General features: G+C 46.4%; 1 protein-coding gene across 1 annotated transcript in view; it reads right to left on the bottom strand.

The window, feature by feature from the left end:
* Nucleotides 1-21,936, bottom strand: part of LOC122922899 — a 37,629-nt gene that overhangs the window by 12,115 nt on the left and 3,578 nt on the right. Inside the window, exons 4-5 of the mRNA XM_044273661.1 lie at nt 15,910-16,005; nt 15,439-15,780 (exon numbers count right to left, since the gene is read on the bottom strand). Coding sequence (XP_044129596.1) covers nt 15,439-15,780; nt 15,910-16,005 — 438 coding nt within the window. The remainder of the gene's footprint in view (nt 1-15,438; nt 15,781-15,909; nt 16,006-21,936) is intronic.

Consider the following 21,936-nt stretch of genomic DNA (forward strand, 5'->3'; position numbering starts at 1 on the left):
GAGTCGTACCAGAGAGGAGTTATTGCTTAGGAGATATTTTCTTCATCCTCTGGCACTGTATTTGAAAAGCTGCTGGACTCCTGCTGGGCGAGGTTCCATGCTGAGTGTCTGCATTTCCAGGAACTATCTTCATTACCACTTGCAAAGGGCCAGATTTTTTACATTCAGGTGATAAACTGATTCCCTCCTAGGGTTAGTGCAGACCCAGATGGAACGGCACATACAATTACAGAATGGCATGGACATATATGGGAATCACACGATAAACATACATACGTCTACAGAGCATATCCACTATGACATCATGATATATTATCTATACAGAGTATCCACTATAACAGGGAAAAATTCGTTCCAGCTCACCTTCCTGGTCGTGTATATGGTCCCGGCTCCTGGGGCCCTGGGGAGTGTTCCCGTAGCAGGCAGTGAAAGGTTAAAGGAGGATCCCGGAGACAGAAAAGTCCTCTATCAGCTCTTCTTTATTATTGCATAAACAGTACAGACAACCGTCAGGTACACGGCAGGATAATCATCCTGCCGTGTACCTGACGGTTGTCTGTACTGTTTGTGCAATAATAAAGAAGAGCTGATAGAGGACTTTTCTGTCTCCGGGATCCTCCTTTAACCTTTCACTATCCACTATAACAATATGATGTATGGTCTATAGAACTTATAGACTATGACATCATGAAACATCATCTATAGCGCATATCCACTTTGAATATATTAAACCGTCTTTACAGTGTATCCACTATGACATCATGATATATCTTTTATGAAACTTATCATCTATGACATCACAAAACATTGTCTATATAGTGTATACACTACGAAATGATAAATAATCTATAGAGCAAATTCACCATAACATCATGATACATCATTTATAGAGTGTATCCACTATGACATCATGAAACATCCGTAGATTACCCACTATGAAATCATGATATCTCATCTATAGATCCTATCCAATATGACATCATGAAACGTCTTCTATAAAGTGTATCCACTATGACATCATCATACATCGTCTATACAGTGTATCCACTATGACGTCATGAAAAATCAGCTATAGAGTGTGTAACGGATCTCCTGGCACCCAGACTGGGTACCTCTGTTGATGGATGCTCCTAATGCTTCCCGAGGGCTCCAAGCACTCCACTTGACACCGTCAGCGCTGCCGACCCCACGAACCGCCACAGCTTGGTTGGGATCTCGCCGTCTTCTACCCACCCTGGACCTACGCCAAGGCTCCAGTGGTTGAACCTCTCTTCCTTCAGAGAGCGATGCAGGAACAAGCTCTTAAAAGAGCTCAGGGATTATAGCCAGGGGAGTATACAGCGTATAGCATTCCCCAGCGTAGATGCAGCCTTTTCCCTACACATGAGACGAGGCTCTATGTTGAGGATAAAACAGGAACTCTTTAATGGGGCTACATGTCAGCCTTTTATGCAGGTCTTCCAGCAAAGGACACTCCCCTGGGGACCTTGTGGAAGACTGAGACAGTTTTTACATTAGCCAATCACATGTATTTACAGTATGGAAACACTCCCAGCAATTGTACACAACCTCCCCACTGCCTGTGATACAATTACCAAACACAATGGGCTCTGCCTGTGATACAATTACCAAACACAATGGGCTCTGCCTGTGATACAATTACCAAACACAATGGGCTCTGCCTGTGATACAATTACCAAACACAATGGGCTCTGCCTGTGATACAATTAACAAACACAATGGGCTCTGCCTGTGATACAATTACCAAACACAATGGGCTCTGCCTGTGATACAATTACCAAACACAATGGGCTCTGCCTGTGATACAATTACCAAACACAATGGGCGAACTTAATCACTCACAGGCAGAAAACACACATTTTCCCCCAAAACACAGAAAACACCCCAAAGCCCCACATATCCCCATAAATTATACATCCCTGGATAGCTCTGATCTGGGCAAACAACATATCCAGAAATCACCCAGATACAAGCAGGTTTTCACAAATTCCATGGAAGTCACATTTGACCGACCGCAAGCATGGCTTTCCTGCCCTAAACAGTTCCACAGATTTAGGCTGTGCAGCCGGTTCACCTTCTCCTTTAAAGTTTTAGTATATGGGCCATAATCCTGAGGCTAAAGGCTGGCAAACAGGCCCCTCCAAAACCCAGTGGCGAGTTTTTTTCCGCCACACATCTCCCTCTTTAAGGGAAGACTAACCAGGTACCTGACCTAACGCTGGTTGATACCTGAGTTAGTCTGGCAGTCCACCCACAACCAAATACTGGACCTGTTGAAATTAGGATATGGGAGGGCAGAGGCCGACTGCGCTCTGCCCAGATGCCAGCTCTTCCGCCAGGATGAGGTCAGGGAATCCTACCCCCAGGACCTGGTTGCGGATATGGTGTGGAGAGAAGGGATCGCTTATGTCCTCCTCCTGACATTCCTGCAGGATTGGTTGGGGATCTGTACCGGCCGTCCAGGATCCCTGTAGGTCTGGTGCAGAAACCGCGGTCCCATCTGCACCATCGGAGTTAGGGGTGCTGTCCCCCGTGGTTGGGGAGAGAGACCAGTTGTCTCCTCTCCATGCAAGGTACACTGCCGCTCGGAAAGCGAGACAATGCTCTCTTCTCCCTGCAAGGTACACTGCCACTGGGGAAGTGAGACAATGCTCTCCTCTCTCTGCAAGGTACACTGCCACTGGGGAAGGGAGACGATGCTCTCTTCTCCCTGCAAGGTACACTGCCACTGGGGAAGTGAGACAATGCTCTCCTCTCCATGCAAGGTACACTGCCACTGGGGAAGTGAGACAATGCTCTCCTCTCTCTGCAAGGTACACTGCCACTGGGGAAGTGAGACAATGCTCTCCTCTCTCTGCAAGGTACACTGCCGCTCGTAAAGCGAGACAATGCTCTCTTCTCCCTGCAAGGTACACTGCCACTGGGGAAGTGAGACAATGCTCTCCTCTTCCTGCAAGGTACACTGCCACTGGGGAAGTGAGACAATGCTCTCCTCTCTCTGCAAGGTGCACTGCCACTGGGGAAGGCAGACAATGCTCTCTTCTCATTGCAAAACATACTGCCACTGGGAAGCAGGACTGACTATCCCTACTCCCTGAAACTCCGGCTCCAGCATCCCTGTAGGGCAGGTGGAGAAACCTTGGTCCCATCTCCACCTGCCATATGGAGTTCCCCCCAGAACCCGTCTATCAGGTTCCCTACCTCTGTAGCTGGTAGTGAAGTAGGGGGTACCTCAGCCGGGTCTTCTCCGCCGCAGGGCTTTAAGTCTGGGACTGCCACCCAACTCTCCTGCAGAGTTTGGTCAATTACATGGAGCAGATGTTGGTAGCCTTGCTCCTGCCCCCATTCCAGTGTCACTAGATATTCCAAGTCTGGTCTCACCTTGTTGGGGTCAGCCCAATCTTGCATACCCTCCCTGAAATCGTAGATGTCATAAAATCGGGTCTCCGTAGTGCTCCCGAACTCTGGTTCTGTGAAAGCCTCCCACATTGTAATCATACACCTCAGGGTTGTTGTGCTCCACCCTCCAGGGTGTATGCGAAGCTGTATAACACCAGAGTGCCTGGTAGGCATTCTCCAGCCACAGCTCCTGTCGCACCCGGAGCTCGAGCTCCTTCACCCACATCTCCAGGGGCTGCTCTCCCAGGAGGCGCATCAGTAGGGCCAGTCGCATCTGCCATCGCTGGTCCTCGCCGGGGAGTCTCTCGCACCGCCGATACTGTTCGCCCTCCAGGGCCTTATACCAGACGCCTTTCCAGACTGTATCCCGATTGATCAGGTCCTGCTCCTTGTGTCGGGACGCTGTTTGGTTACAAACTGGTTCCATACAGCTGTAGCCGGGAGCGATGTACGGGGAAAATCGTTGCCCTCAATTTTGTAAATCCACGATGGCGTCCTAGTGCTTCTCCTCGCACTAGGACACCATCCCACTGCTGCCACCACTGTCTCCTGGCACCTCGACTGGGTACCTCCATTGATGGATGCTCCTAGTACATCCCGAGGTCACCAAGCACTCCACTTGACACCGTAAGCACTGCCGACCCCACGAACCGCCACAGCTTGGTTGGGGTCTCGCCGATTCCTTCCCACCCTGGACCTACGACAAGGCTTCCAGGTTCCAGTGGGTGAACCTCTCATCCTTCAGAGAGCGATGCTGTCACAACCAGACAGCTGAGAAGCTCTGACAGAGGCCTTTCAGAACCTCCTCCTTGAGTTCTGTGGTGTGGTATTCAGCTCCTCCTCTCATTAGCCTCTCTCAGCTGTCATGTGTTGGACTAATTGTTTCCCTTTAAATTCTTCCCCAGAATGCTTTTCTGGGCGGCTTATATTTCTTCCTGGAGTGTGTGTGCATGTCCATCTGGTTCTCCTCTCCTCTACAAAGTTAAGTGTTATACTGTTATCTGTTATTTTCTGTTTGCTGGATCCCAGGTGACCCTGACTCCCTCCGTGTCTGGTGTAGGGAGCCGGTGGTCGTGTCCCCTCACTATTGCAGGGTGCTCAGGGATTATATAGTCAAGGTACGTGGATATGCATACCTCCACCATTCGGATCTATGCATAGGCTGAGCAGCCAGGGAAAGTCCCAGGTCTTCTACAGGGGTCCCCCTTTTGTTCCTTAGCTTCTGGATCCAGCGAGTCATTTATGCATGTTGTTTTGCCTTGTTTCCTGTACACCGTCCGTGACATTATAAGCCGCCATAACCGTCTTAAGCATGGATCCGGTTTCACTTTTGGCTGAACGCCTTCAGGGTCTTTCATTGGAGGTAGCTGATCTCCGCAGGACTTTTTCTCAGCTTCAAGTGACCGGTTCAGCTGGCGTTCATGGAGTTTGTTCTGAGCCTAAGATCTCGCTCCCGGATACGTTCTCCGGGGGTAGTGAGAATTTTGTGCGTTTTAGAGAGGCTTGCAAACTCCATTTTCCCCTTCTTCCCCACTCTTCTGGTGATGAGGAACGGAGGGTGGGGATCATTATATCGCTGCTCAGGGGTAACGCTCAGTCCTGGGCCTTTTCGCTGCCGGAGGGGGCACGGCCCCTCCGTTCAGTGGATGAATTCTTTTTAGCCCTAGGTCAGATATATGATGATCCGGATCGTATTGCTCTGGCGGAGTCTAGACTACGTCTCCTATGCCAGGGTAAACAATCCGCAGAAATATACTGCTCAGAATTTCGGAGTTGGGCAGCTGATACTGGTTGGAATGATGCTGCACTCCGAAGTCAATTTTGCCATGGTCTTTCAGAGGGATTGAAAGATGCATTTGCCTTTCATGAGAGGCCTATCTCCTTGGACTCTGCTATGTCTCAGGCCGTTCGTATTGACAGGCGTCTTAGAGAGAGAGGAGAGATCTCTCCTTCCTGTCATACTCAGTCCCAGGACTGTGCAGCGGTCCCATTCTGTGCGCAGGGGTCTCAGTCGCTGTCAGCCCCTTCTGAGCAGGAGCCCATGCAGCTGGGGTTGATTGCTTCTGACAATAGAAGATTCAGCCCGCATGGGAGGGTTTGTTTTTGTTGTGGAGGTATTAATCATTTGGCAAATATTTGTCCCTCTAGGAGATTCAGGCAGTTCTCTGGGTATAATAAAGAAACAAAGAGGAAAAAATCTTTGAAAAATGTTCCGTCTGTTACTATTGGCAGGATTGAGGCGGAGATTGAAGATTTTCCGTTTGCTTGTAGTTCCCGTTTTGTCCTGCCGGCTAGGGTGGCGCTAGAGAGCAAGAACATTTTTTGTGAGATTTTTGTGGATAGTGGAGCAGCGGTCAATCTCATTGATAATCACTTTGCGATAACTCATGGTTTCCAGGTGTGCGCTTTGAGAAAGGATATTCCTGTATTTGCTATCGATTCCGCTCCACTTTCTCAGAAATCATTAAAGGGCATAGTTCACAATATCCGTTTAATTGTGAGTGATGCTCATGTTGAGGATGTGTCATGTTTCGTCCTTAGCGGTTTGCCTACTCCTCTTTTGTTGGGGCTGCCCTGGCTCACTAAGCATAACCCCACCATTGATTGGCAAGCGAAGCAAATAAATGGTTGGAGTGACTTTTGCAGAGAGAATTGCCTCACGACATCTGTTTCAGAGGTTTCTACTAAGACTATACCATCTTTTCTCTCTGAATTTTCGGATGTTTTCTCTGAGAGTGGAGTTCAGGATTTGCCCCCGCACAGGGAGTACGATTGCCCTATTAATCTCATCCCAGGCGCCAAGCTGCCTAAATCTCGTTTATACAATCTTTCCCAACCTGAGAGGATCGCTATGCGTGCTTATATCTCTGAGAGTCTGAGAAAAGGACACATACGACCCTCGAAGTCACCTGTTGCCGCTGGTTTTTTCTTTGTTAAGAAAAAAGATGGTTCTTTAAGACCTTGTCTGGATTTCAGGGAGCTGAACAATATCACAATTCGTGACCCTTATCCGCTTCCTCTGATCCCGGACCTATTTAACCAGGTTGTTGGGGCTAAAGTCTTTTCCAAATTAGATTTAAGAGGGGCATACAACCTGGTCAGGGTCAGAGAAGGGGACGAATGGAAGACGGCCTTCAATACCCCTGAGGGCCATTTTGAAAACTTGGTTATGCCTTTTGGTTTGATGAATGCCCCAGCCGTTTTCCAGCATTTCGTGAACAGCATTTTTTATCATTTGATGGGAAAATTTGTATTGGTGTATTTGGATGACATTTTGATTTTTTCTCCCGATTTCAAAACTCATAAGGAACATTTACGTCAGGTCTTGCTCATCCTGCGGGAGAATAAATTATATGCGAAACTGGAAAAATGTGTGTTTGCGGTTCCAGAAATTCAATTTCTGGGGTTTCTTCTCTCCGCTTCTGGTTTTCGCATGGACCCCGAGAAGGTCCGCGCTGTGCTTGAGTGGGAGCTTCCTGAGAATCAAAAGGCGTTGATGCGTTTTTTGGGCTTTGCCAATTATTACAGGAAGTTCATTTTGAATAATTCCTCTATTGTTAAACCACTCACTGATATGACCAGAAAGGGGGTAGATTTTTCTTCTTGGTCAGTAGAGGCGCGTAAGGCTTTTTCTGATATCAAGGAGAGTTTTGCTTCCGCTCCCATCTTGGTGCAACCTGATATTTCTCTACCCTTCATAGTTGAGGTTGATGCTTCTGAGGTGGGTGTGGGGGCGGTCTTGTCTCAGGGTTCCTCTCCTGCCAATTGGCGACCGTGTGCCTTTTTCTCAAGAAAACTCTCCTCCGCAGAGAGAAATTACGATGTGGGAGATAGGGAATTGTTGGCCATCAAGTTGGCTTTTGAGGAATGGCGCCATTGGCTAGAGGGAGCCAGACACCCTATTACCGTATTTACTGACCATAAAAATCTGGCCTACTTGGAGTCAGCCAAGCGTCTGAACCCGAGACACGCCAGATGGTCGTTGTTCTTTTCTAGGTTTAATTTTGTTGTCACGTTCCGCCCTGGAGTTAAGAATGTAAAGGCAGATGCCCTGTCACGTTGTTTTCCGGGAGGCGGGAATTTTGAAGACCCGGGTCCCATTTTGGCTGAAGGTGTGGTGGTCTCTGCTCTTTTTCCTGAATTGGAGGCAGAGGTGCAGGCAGCCCAGTCAGAGGCTCCTGATCTTTGTCCTCCTGGGAGGTTGTTTGTGCCTCTCGCTTTAAGACACAAGATTTTTAAAGAACACCACGATACGGTCCTTGCTGGGCACCCGGGGGTAAGAGCCACACTGGATCTCATCGCTCGGAGATTCTGGTGGCCTGCGCTTCGTAAGTCGGTTGAGGGTTTTGTGGCAGCCTGCGAGACTTGCGCTCGTGCCAAAGTCCCTCATTCACGGCCATCAGGTCCTCTCCTTCCCTTACCCATTCCTTCCCGTCCTTGGACACATCTGTCCATGGACTTTATCACGGACCTGCCTCGTTCCTCGGGGAAGACTGTGATTCTGGTGGTGGTGGACCGTTTTAGCAAAATGGTGCATTTCATCCCTTTTCCTGGTTTGCCCAATGCTAAGACGCTGGCGCAGGCATTTGTTGATCACATTGTCAAATTGCACGGTATTCCTTTAGACATAGTCTCTGATAGGGGCACGCAGTTTGTTTCCAGATTCTGGAAGGCTTTCTGTTCTCTCTTGGGGGTTCGGTTGTCATTCTCTTCTGCTTTCCACCCGCAGTTGAATGGCCAGACAGAGCGCGTCAATCAGAATCTGGAGACATATCTGCGTTGTTTTGTGGCGGAGAATCAAGAGGATTGGTGTTCTTTTTTGTCCCTTGCTGAGTTTGCTTTAAATAACCGTCGTCAGGAGTCCTCTGATAAGTCACCATTTTTTGGTGCATATGGGTTTCATCCACAGTTTGGGACTTTCTCGGGAGAGGGGTCTTCTGGTTTACCTGATGAGGACAGATTCTCCTCGTCTTTGTCATCTATTTGGCAAAAGATTCAAGATAATCTAAAGAGCATGAGTGAGAGATATAAGCGTGTGGCAGATAAGAGACGTGTGCTTGGTCCGGACCTGAATGTTGGTGATCTGGTGTGGTTGTCTACCAAGAATATCAAATTGAAGGTTCCCTCCTGGAAGTTGGGTCCTAGGTTTATTGGGCCTTACAAAATCCTGTCTGTCATCAATCCTGTTGCATACCGTCTTGATCTTCCTCAGACTTGGAAGATCCATAATGTTTTTCATAAGTCCTTATTGAAACCTTATGTTCAACCCATTGTACCCTCGCCTTTGCCTCCTCCTCCGATTATGGTTGATGGGAATCTGGAATTTCAGGTCTCTAGGATTGTGGATTCTCGTCTTGTCCGCGGTTCTCTTCAGTACCTTGTTCACTGGGAGGGGTATGGTCCTGAGGAGAGGATGTGGGTCTCAGTGACGGACATTAAAGCCTCTCGTCTCATCAAGGCTTTCCATAGGTCCCATCCTGAGAAGGTGGGTTCTGAGTGTCCGGAGTCCACTCGTAGAGGGAGGGGTACTGTCACAACCAGACAGCTGAGAAGCTCTGACAGAGGCCTTTCAGAACCTCCTCCTTGAGTTCTGTGGTGTGGTATTCAGCTCCTCCTCTCATTAGCCTCTCTCAGCTGTTATGTGTTGGACTAATTGTTTCCCTTTAAATTCTTCCCCAGAAGGCTTTTCTGGGCGGCTTATATTTCTTCCTGGAGTATGTGTGCATGTCCATCTGGTTCTCCTCTCCTCTCCTCTACAAAGTTAAGTGTTATACTGTTATCTGTTATTTTCTGTTTGCTGGATCCCAGGTGACCCTGACTCCCTCCGTGTCTGGTGTAGGGAGCCGGTGGTCGTGTCCCCTCACTATTGCAGGGTGCTCAGGGATTATATAGTCAAGGTACGTGGATATGCATACCTCCACCATTCGGATCTATGCATAGGCTGAGCAGCCAGGGAAAGTCCCAGGTCTTCTACAGGGGTCCCCCTTTTGTTCCTTAGCTTCTGGATCCAGCGAGTCATTTATGCATGTTGTTTTGCCTTGTTTCCTGTACACCATCCGTGACAGATGCAGGAACAAGCTCATAAAAGAGCTCAGGGATTATAGCCAGGGGAGTATACAGCGTATAGCATTCCCCAATGTAGATGCAGGCCCCTCCAAAAGCGCCACAGAGTGTATCCACTATCAAATCATCTTCAGAGTGTATCCACTATTACATCATGCTAAATCTTCAATAGAATGCATACACTATGATATACAGTCTATACAGTGTATCCACTAGGACATTATGATATATCTTCTATAAAGCATATCCACTATGACATCATAAAACATTGTCTATACAGTGTATCCACTATTACATCATGAAAACATCATTTATAGAGCGTATACACTGACATCATGAAACATCGTCTATACAGTGTATCTACTATGACGGGGTAGACGGCCTCCGGCACTCCAGCTGTTGTGAAAATACAACTCCCATCATGCATACTTGCACCGCTGTTCTCAGAACTCCCCTAGAAATAAATGGAGCATGCTGGGAATTGCAGTTTCACAACATATGGAATGCCGAATGTTGCTGACCGCTGTATTATGACATCATGAAACATCATCTATAGAGCGTATCCACTATGACATCATGAAACATCATCTATAGAGAATATCCACTATGACATCATGAAACATCATCTATAGAGCGTATCCACTATGACATCATGAAACATCATCTATAGAGTGTATCCACTATGACATCATGATACATCGTCTATAGAGCGTATCCACTATGACATCAGGATACATCGTCTATAGAGCGTATCCACTATGACATTATGAGACATGGTCTATTTCCACTATGACATCATAAAACATTGTCTATAGAGCAATGGGACCGTTAGGGTTGAGCGACCGCAATGATTTAAGTGTCAGGGTTAGGGTAGTAGATGTCAGGGATGGTTCTATATCCGATACCGCGTACATGGTTCAGTCACTGCTCAGGAAGCTGATTACTGATATGCCTCGGCGTCGGAGGTTGCCTAGGCCACTTGAGACCTGGTATAAGGGAGCGCACAGGTAGCGTGATGAGGTCAGAGGCCAGAGGAAACGCAAGGTGCACGGAACGGCCGCCGCCAGCTGCGCACTCAGCATTCACACGCTCCTGTCCGCCCCAGCCTGCTGAGCTTTGTATTCCATTCCATAAGAATAAAGTTACTCCTTGCAACGTCCGGGTGAGAGACGCTGTCTTTATTCTTTCTACTTATCGCATCATTACGGTGAACTTCCAGTCTGATAGCAGAGCACCACTGAACGATGCCGTTTGACTGACCTGGTCTGAGCTGCTGGACGCACCTGCTGCGCCGCCTCACCCTCCTACTTTGTCTTGACATTTCTCATCCTTCCACTTTAGAGGCAGAGCACGCTGCGTTAGTCCTGCATACCCAATGAACAATTCAGAAGCTATGGCAACTGATGAAGAGCTGGTCAGTCTGAACACAGGCAGAGAAGGGCGGACGCGTTTTTTGCTGAGTGCAACTCCCGTGACACTCTTCAGTCTTTTAGTACCAAGGCTCTTGAGATGCGTGTCACCAGTCTGCAGATAAGGAGGTACGACTCTTTTGGACAGTGAACTCCTTAAAATCATACAGTGTAAACGGTCGCGTTCCCAGAGGCCTCCGGACATACAAAGAACTCCTCCAATATGAGGAAGATGAAGCCTTTGCCACTGAGTGGAAGGAGCTCCACATGCCGTTCTCATCCCAAATACTTTCTGTGGCGTTAAAACGGGAAGAACAAGAGTATAACAAAATTACAGAGGACTTAAAAAACGCGAGAACCGAACTTACACAAAGACTAACGGAGAATAAGAAACTAGTCATCACCAATCAGAAGTAAAAGAAAGAAAAAAGCTAAGATCTTCCGTGATAAATGTGATTATGACAGCGGAAAAATATTTGATTGGAATAAAAGAAGACAAAGAAAGAGACGCCGACAGAGGAAGAATACGAGTGATTATCGGAGCACAGATAGCGACTAGGGTGTCAGGTGACGCCAACATGAAGACAGACATGGCAGATAATTCCCCCCCTTTAGGTGCAGCACAAGAAGGGGAAGAAAGAAGATCAAGAAGCAGGTGTCATGGCGCCAGTGACTAACACCTAGAGAGGATCTTGTGGTCAATCTGACTGCTCTTGAACTTCCTCCCCCATGTATTACTGCCCTTAACAGGACTCAGTTTCAGTCTGGTTGAGAAATTTAACCCTGTCAGGAGCCCTACAGTGAAAGGGAAATTGCCTGTTTAGAGTCTTTGACTGACATAGAACTGGGTGATCCCCCGGCCCCCACTCTAGGATCGGGTCGCTTTGAGGGGGCATCAGGTCCACATATTGTCCCCCCTTGCCCGCTGGGAGTAGCATTGACGTCTTCTATAAACAAACATTAAGAGATGTTAAAGCCTTGGTATATCCCAAGGTGGAAAATAACATTACCAAAGAAGAATGGTTAGCCATTAAATGGCTTTCAAATAGAGAGGACGTCATAGTGAAAGCAGCGGACAAGGGGGGCAATATTGTACCCCTTACTAAGGAATATTACCTGCGGGGGGCACACAAGCAGTTAGGAGACACTTCGGTATACCATAAACTGGACAGGGATCCCATCCCCACCATCTTAGTACAACTCCGCGAGTTACTGACGCGTTATATTGATTTGGAATTTTTGACGGCACGTATCATGGATCGGCTTGTGCCACCGTCCCCCAAGAAACCTACTTGGTACTTTCTACCTAAGATTCACAAGTCACGGACCCATCCACCAGGACGCCCCATTGTGACTGAGTCTCTATCTAAATACCTGGACTGGCTGCTTAGACCACTCTTGTCACATGCCCCTACTTATTTACAGGACACCAACTCCTTTCTGGAGGCATTGAATCACTTCCAGTGGCAGGATGACTTTAATTTGGTGTCCCTTGATGTGGAAAGCCTGTACACCCGTATCCCACACGGGGAGGGTGCGCAAGCTGTCATCAAAGTCCTCAGCAAAACTAACAAGAGTGAGATCTATTGCATGTTTGTCCAGGAGGCACGGAATTCTGTACTCAGCAATAATGGGGGACGCCGGTACAGGCAGATCCATGGTACGGCCATGGGCACACCGGTGTCTTGCACCTTTGCCAATTTGTTTTTGCCAGTGTTTGAGGGCCGTTATGTCTGCTCTACCTCTAACCCATACCTACAGCATATTAAATTATTTTTGCGCTACGTGGATGATATTTTCATGGTGTGGCAGGGCCCGAGGCAGGTGTGTGAGGACTTTGTGCATTTTCTCAATAGCCATAATGACATGAATATGAAGTTCACCTTGAATTTTGGAGGTGGAACTTTAGAATTCCTTGATGTCATGGTTACTTTAGAGAATGGTGCAATAGTCACCACTGGTTACCGCAAGCCGACGGCCACTCATTCCCTGCTGCACTACGATAGCTATCATCCACGTAGCGTAAAACAAGCCGTGCCGTATGGCTCAGACGCTTAAATAGCATGGAAGCGGGTTACAAAAAGCAGGCTCAAGAACTAAAGGAAGGACTACAAGCGAGGGGATACCCAGAGATCGCTCTAAAGGCAGCATTGACAGAAGCAGCTCAATTTACCCAGAAGGAGCTACTGGAACACAGAAAGGTTCACCTTCGCTTTCCAGTTTAGCCTCTGGCAGACACAATTAAGCAGGTCATACTCAAGAATTGGGAGATTCTCAGGAATGAGGAAGGGCTACAGGATGTAATAGGTAGTAAACCGCTGATCACTTTCGAGAAGTGCCACACGATCAGGAGTAGATTGAGGGAAACCAAAGCCAAGAAGTGGCTCACTGAATGCACCCCAGTAGGGAGCCCCGATGGGGCGATTGCTCATTTTGTAAGCAGGTCATACAAGGCAGGGTTGTCTTCTTTGCGGGCATTGAACACAGGCTCATGCAGTTCACCACGTATGTAGTTTACCTGGTCTTGTGCTCCTGTGGATATTTCTACATAGGGAAGACTATTCGCCCTATGTATGAGAGGTTCAGGGAGCACATAGGTTCTGTCAGGAAAAGGATGCCCAAGATTGATTGAACACGTGGTGAGCTTGCATGATAGCAATGTGAAATGCTTAAAGTTTGTGGCCCTGGAACAGGTATCTGCACCATCTGCAGGGGGACAGGGATCGCCTCCTTATGCAGAGGGAGGCAGACTGGATTATTCACACAAATGCGATGGGACCGTTAGGGTTGAGCGACCGCAATGATTTAAGTGTCAGGGTTAGGGTAGTAGATGTCAGGGATGGTTCTATATCCGATACCGCGTACATGGTTCAGTCACTGCTCAGGAAGCTGATTACTGATATGCCTCGGCGTCGGAGGTTGCCTAGGCCACTTGAGACCTGGTATAAGGGAGCGCACAGGTAGCGTGATGAGGTCAGAGGCCAGAGGAAACGCAAGGTGCGCGAAACGCCCGTCGCCAGCTGCGCACTCAGCACTCACACGCTCCTGTCCGCCCCAGCCTGCTGAGCTTTGTATTCCATTCCATAAGAATAAAGTTACTCCTTGCAACGTCCGGGTGAGAGACGCTGTCTTTATTCTTTCTACTTATCGCATCTATTTCCACTATGACATAATGAAACATCGTCTATAGAGCATATCCACTGTGACATCATAAAACATTGTCTATAGAGCCTGTCCTCTATGACATCATTAAACATGAAACATGTACAGTATATACACTATGACATCATAAAAGATTGTCCATACAGTGTATCCACTATGACATTATGATACATCATTTATAGATCACTGACATCATGCATTATCGACTATACAGTGTATCCAACATGACAGGGGTAGGCAAGCTCTGGCACGAAACATCGTCTATAGAACGTATCCACTATGACATCATAAAACATCGTCTATAGAACGTATCCACTATGACATTATGATACATCGTCTATAGAGTGTATCCACTATGACATCATAAATCATCGTCTATACAGCGTATACACTATGACATTATGAGACATCGTCTATACAGCGTATACACTATGACATTATGAGACATCGTCTATAGAGAATATCCACTATGACATCATGAAACATCGTCTATACAGCGTATCCACTATGACATCATAAAACATCGTCTATAGAACGTATCCACTATGACATCATAAAACATCGTCTATACAGCGTATACACTATGACATTATGAGACATCGTCTATAGAGAATATCCACTATGACATCATGAAACATCGTCTATAGAGCGTATCCACTATGACATCATGATACATCGCCTATAGAGAATATCCACTATGACATCATGAAACATCGTCTATACAGCGTATCCACTATGACATCATAAAACATTATCTATAGAGTGTATCCACTATGACAGTGTTTCCCAACCAGTGTGCCTCCAGCTGTTGCAAAACTACAACTCCCAGCATGCCTGGACAGCCTTTGGCTGTGCGGGCATGCTGGGAGTTGTAGTTTTGCAACAGCTGGAGGCACACTGGTTGGGAAACACTGCACTATGACATCATGATACATCGTCTATAGAGCGTATCCACTATGACATCATAAAACATCATCTATAGAGCGTTTCCACTATGACATCATGAAACATAGTCTATGGAGCATGTCCACTGTGCATCTATACAGTGTATCCACTATGACATCATCAAACATCACCTATACAGGGCATACACTATGACATTATGAAACCTCATCTATAAAGCCTGTCCTCTAGGTAGGACATCATGTAACATCGTCTATACAGTGTATCCACTATGACATCATGATTTATCTTCTATTGAGTGTATCCACTATGACATTATGAGACATCGTCTATACAGTGTATCCACTATGACATCATAAAAGATTGTCCATACAGTGTATCCAATATTACATCATGACATCATCAATTATCGTCTATAGAGCGCATCACCTATGATATCACAATATACTTTCTATCGAGATGGATGATGGTTGTTGCTCACCTGTCACAATGAGCAGGGTCCCGGCTCCAGATCCAGATATTCTTCCACCTTCTAGAAACCTGACTGCACAGAAATAACTGCCAGCGTCTGTATCAACCACGTTGTGTATGGTGATATGGGCATCTCTGTTACTGGTGAATTGTTCTGTATCTGCTCTGGAGATCCGACCGGTGAAGTCCTTATTACTGTCAGACACCTCCGGCCCAGTCTTCACCAGGTATCTGTACCACGTGAAGGACCCAATAGTTGCCTCCTCTACTCCAGAGACATTGTAGGTACACGGTAAGGTGACATCGCTCCCCGGGGTGGCATGGACCTCAGGGGTCTGGTAGACCTGGATCTCTGCGGAGGGAAACTCTGATATAAAGAGTGTGCAAACTGGGAGACATGAGACAGACAGACAGACATGAGACAGACAGATAGGAGATAGATTGATCAATAGATAGGAGATAGATAGATATCATCTCTCACTTGTCCCATTGAGCAGGGTCCTGGCATACGGTAAGTTGACATGGCTGCCCGGGTTGGTATGTAGCTCCCGCTTCTGGGTCTCCTGGGAGAGGACTCCTGAGATACGGAGACATCACACGTTAGATTCTGAATTCAGATCATTAGCAGAGAGAAAAGGAAGGAAAGAATCCTCTGAATCTGCTGAGTGCAGAAGAGAATCCCTCTGGGTCCTAGAAGTAATGGCCTCTGACCGCATCTACAGACATGCTCACCCTCCAGAGCTCCCAGGATAAGCACCAGCTTGTGTGCCATGGCTGTGCGCTGAGCCTCTGCTGGTGCAGCCTCTGAACTGGAAGCAGCTTCTAAACATGCACCCTCTGTATAGGAAGCAGCCTCTGCTGGTGCACCCTTTGTACAGGAAGCAGCCTCTGCTGGTGCACCCTGTGTACTAGAAGCAGCCTCTGCTGGTGCACCCTCTGTATAGGAAGCAGCCTCTGCTGGTGCACCCTCTGTATAGGAAGCAGCCTCTGATGGTGCACCCTCTGTATAGGAAGCAGCCTCTGCTGGTGCACTCTCTCTATAGGAAGTAGCCTCTGTGCTAGTGCACACTCTGTATAGGAAGCAGCCAATGCTGGTGCACCCTCTGTACTGGAAGCAGCTTCTAAACATGCACCCTCTGAACTGGAAGCAGCCTCTGCTGGTGCACCCTCTGTATAGGAAGCAGCCTCTGCTGGTGCACCCTCTGTACTGGAAACAGCCTCTGCTGGTGCAGCCTCTGAACTGGAAGCAGCTTCTAAAGATGCACCCTCTGTAGCAGAAGCAGCCTCTGCTGGTGCACCCTCTGTACTGGAAGCAGCCTCTGCTGGTGCACCCTCTGTAGCAGAAGCAGCCTCTGCTGGTGCACCCTCTGTATAGGAAGCAGCCTCTGATGGTGCACCCTCTGTATAGGAAGCAGCCTCTGCTGGTGCACTCTCTCTATAGGAAGCAGCCTCTGATGATGCACCCTCTGTATAGGAAGCAGCCTCTGCTGGTGCACCCTCTGTATAGGAAGAAGCCTCTGCTGGTGCACCCTCTGTATAGGAAGCAGCCTCTGATGGTGCACCCTCTGTATAGGAAGCAGCCTCTGCTGGTGCACCCTCTGTATAGGAAGCAGCCTCTGCTGGTGCACCCTCTGTACTGGAAGCACCCTCTGTATAGGAAGAAGCCTCTGCTGGTGCACCCTCTATAGGAAGCAGCCTCTGTATAGGAAGCAGCCTCTGCTGGTGCACCCTCTGTATAGGAAGCAGCCTCTGCTGGTGCACCCTCTATAGTAAGCAGCCTCTGCTGGTGCACCCTCTGTATAGGAAGAAGCCTCTGCTGGTGCACCCTCTGTATAGGAAGCAGCCCCTGCTGGTGCACCCTCTGTATAGGAAGCAGCCTCTGCTGGTGCACCCTCTGTATAGGAAGCAGCCTCTGATGGTGTACCCTCTGTACTGGAAACATCCTCTGCTGGTGCACCCTCTGTAGCGGAAGCAGCCTCTGCTGGTGCACCCTCTGTATAGGAAACAGCCTCTGCTGGTGCACCCTCTGTATAGGAAGCAGCCTCTGCTGGTGCACCCTCTGTATAGGAAGCAGCCTCTGCTGGTGCACCCTCTGTAGCAGAAGCAGCCTCTGCTGGTGCACCCTCTGTAGCGGAAGCAGTCTCTGCTGGTGCACCCTCTGTATAGGAAGCAGACTCTGCTGGTGCACCCTCTGTATAGGAAGCAGCCTCTGCTGGTGCACCCTCTGTAGCAGAAGCAGCCTCTGCTGGTGCACCCTCTGTAGCGGAAGCAGTCTCTGCTGGTGCACCCTCTGTAGCGGAAGCAGTCTCTGCTGGTGCACCCTCTGTATAGGAAGCAGCCTCTGCTGGTGCACCCTCTGTATAGGAAGCAGTCTCTGCTGGTGCAGCCTCTGTATAGGAAGCAGCCTCTGATGGTGCACCCTCTGTATAGGAAGCAGCCTCTGCTGGTGCACCCTCTGTATAGGAAGCAGCCTCTGCTGGTGCACCCTCTGTATAGGAAGCAGCCTCTGCTGGTGCACCCTCTGTATAGGAAGCAGCCTCTGATGGTGCACCCTCTGTATAGGAAGCAGCCTCTGATGGTGTACCCTCTGTACTGGAAACATCCTCTGCAGGTACACCCTCTGTACAGTAAGCATACATCTTTCTACATAGGGAAGACTATTCGCCCTATGTATGAGAGGTTCAGGGAGCACATAGGTTCTGTCAGGAAAAGGATGCCCAAGATTGATTGAACACGTGGTGAGCTTGCATGATAGCAATGTGAAATGCTTAAAGTTTGTGGCCCTGGAGCAGGTATCTGCACCATCTGCAGGGGGACAGGGATCGCCTCCTTATGCAGAGGGAGGCAGACTGGATTATTCACACAAATGCGATGAGACCGTTAGGGTTGAGCGACCGCAATGATTTAAGTGTCAGGGTTAGGGTAGTAGATGTCAGGGATGGTTCTATATCCGATACCGCGTACATGGTTCAGTCACTGCTCAGGAAGCTGATTACTGATATGCCTCAGCGTCGGAGGTTGCCTAGGCCACTTGAGACCTGGTATAAGGGAGCGCACAGGTAGCGTGATGAGGTCAGAGGCCAGAGGAAACGCAAGGTGCGCGGAACGGCCGCCGCCAGCTGCGCACTCAGCACTCACACGCTCCTGTCCGCCCCAGCCTGCTGAGCTTTGTATTCCATTCCATAAGAATAAAGTTACTACTTGCAACGTCCGGGTGAGAGACGCTGTCTTTATTCTTTCTACTTATCGCATCTATTTCCACTATGACATAATGAAACATCGTCTATAGAGCATATCCACTGTGACATCATAAAACATTGTCTATAGAGCCTGTCCTCTATGACATCATTAAACATGAAACATGTACAGTATATACACTATGACATCATAAAAGATTGTCCATACAGTGTATCCACTATGACATTATGATACATCATTTATAGATCACTGACATCATGCATTATCGACTATACAGTGTATCCAACATGACAGGGGTAGGCAAGCTCTGGCACGAAACATCGTCTATAGAGTGTATCCACTATGACATTATGATACATCGTCTATAGAGCGTATCCACTATGACATTATGATACATCGTCTATAGAGCGTATTCACTATGACATTATGAGACATCGTCTATAGAGCGTATCCACTATGACATCATAAAACATCGTCTATACAGCGTATCCTCTATGACATTATATAGACATCGTCAATAGAGCGTATCCACTATGACATTATGAGACATCGTCTATACAGCGTATCCACTATGACCTCATGAAACATTGTCTATAGAGCGTATCCACTATGACATCATAAAACATCGTCTATACAGCGTATCCTCTATGACATTATATAGACATCGTCAATAGAGCGTATCCACTATGACATTATGAGACATCGTCTATACAGCGTATCCACTATGACATCATAAAACATTGTCTATAGAGCGTATCCACTATGACATTATGATACATCGTCTATAGAGAATATCCACTATGACATCATAAAACATCGTCTATAGAGCGTATCCACTATGACATTATAAGACATCGTCTATAAAGTGTATCCACTATGACATTATATAGACATCGTCTATAGAGCATATCCACTATGACATTATGAGACATCGTCTATAGAGTGTATCCACTATGACATTATGAGACATCGTCTATAGAGAATATCCACTATGACATTATGAGACATCGTCTATAGAGTGTATCCACTATGACATTATAAGACATCGTCTATAAAGTGTATCCACTATGACATTATATAGACATCGTCTATAGAGCATATCCACTATGACATTATGAGACATCGTCTATAGAGAATATCCACTATGACATCATAAAACATCGTCTATAGAGCGTATCCACTATGACATTATAAGACATCGTCTATAAAGTGTATCCACTATGACATTATATAGACATCGTCTATAGAGCATATCCACTATGACATTATGAGACATCGTCTATAGAGAATATCCACTATGACATTATGAGACATCGTCTATAGAGCGTATCCACTATGACATCATAAAACATCATCTATAGAGCGTATCCACTATGACATCATAAAACATCGTCTATACAGCGTATCCTCTATGACATTATATAGACATCGTCAATAGAGCGTATCCACTATGACATTATGAGACATCGTCTATACAGCGTATCCACTATGACATCATAAAACATTGTCTATAGAGCGTATCCACTATGACATTATGATACATCGTCTATAGAGAATATCCACTATGACATCATAAAACATCGTCTATAGAGCGTATCCACTATGACATTATATAGACATCGTCAATAGAGCGTATCCACTATGACATTATGAGACATCGTCTATACAGCGTATCCACTATGACATCATAAAACATCGTCTATAGAGCGTCAACTATAACATTATAAGACATCGTCTATAAAGTGTATCCACTATGACATTATATAGACATCGTCTATAGAGCATATCCACTATGACATTATGAGACATCGTCTATAGAGTGTATCCACTATGACATTATAAGACATCGTCTATAAAGTGTATCCACTATGACATTATATAGACATCGTCTATAGAGCATATCCACTATGACATTATGAGACATCGTCTATAGAGAATATCCACTATGACATCATAAAACATCGTCTATAGAGCGTATCCACTATGACATTATAAGACATCGTCTATAAAGTGTATCCACTATGACATTATATAGACATCGTCTATAGAGCATATCCACTATGACATTATGAGACATCGTCTATAGAGAATATCCACTATGACATCATAAAACATCGCCTATAGAGTGCATCCACTATGACATTATAAGACATCGTCTATACAGCGTATCCTCTATGACATTATATAGACATCGTCAATAGAGCGTATCCACTATGACATTATGAGACATCGTCTATACAGCGTATCCACTATGACATCATAAAACATCGTCTATAGAGCGTATCCACTATGACATTATGATACATCGTCTATAGAACGTATCCACTATGACATTATGATACATCGTCTATAGAGCGTATCCACTATGACATTATGAGACATCGTCTATAGAGAATATCCACTATGACATTATGAGACATCGTCTATAGAGCGTATCCACTATGACATTATAAGACATCGTCTATAACGTGTATCCACTATGACATTATGAGACATCGTCTATAGAGCGTATCCACTATGACATCATTAAACATCGCCTATAGAGTGCATCCACTATGACATTATATAGACATCGTCTATAGAGTGTATCCACTATGACATTATGAGACATCGTCTATAGAGCGTATCCACTATGACATCATTAAACATCGCCTATAGAGCGTATCCACTATGACATTATAAGACATCGTCTATAACGTGTATCCACTATGACATTATGAGACATCGTCTATAGAGCGTATCCACTATGACATTATAAGACATCGTCTATAACGTGTATCCACTATGACATTATGAGACATCGTCTATAGAGCGTATCCACTATGACATCATTAAACATCGCCTATAGAGTGCATCCACTATGACATTATATAGACATCGTCTATAGAGTGTATCCACTATGACATTATAAGACATCGTCTATAGAGAATATCCACTATGACATTATGAGACATCGTCTATAGAGCGTATCCACTATGACATCATTAAACATCGCCTATAGAGTGCATCCACTATGACATTATATAGACATCGTCTATAGAGTGTATCCACTATGACATTATGAGACATCGTCTATAGAGTGTATCCACTATGACATTATGAGACATCGTCTATAGAGAATATCCACTATGACATTATGAGACATCGTCTATAGAGCGTATCCACTATGACATCATTAAACATCGCCTATAGAGTGCATCCACTATGACATTATGAGACATCGTCTATAGAGCGTATCCACTATGACATTATAAGACATCATCTATAAAGTGTATCCACTATGACATTATATAGACATCGTCTATAGAGC

Source organism: Bufo gargarizans, unplaced genomic scaffold (assembly GCF_014858855.1).
Source record: "Bufo gargarizans isolate SCDJY-AF-19 unplaced genomic scaffold, ASM1485885v1 original_scaffold_1028_pilon, whole genome shotgun sequence".
Lineage (NCBI taxonomy): Eukaryota > Metazoa > Chordata > Amphibia > Anura > Bufonidae > Bufo > Bufo gargarizans.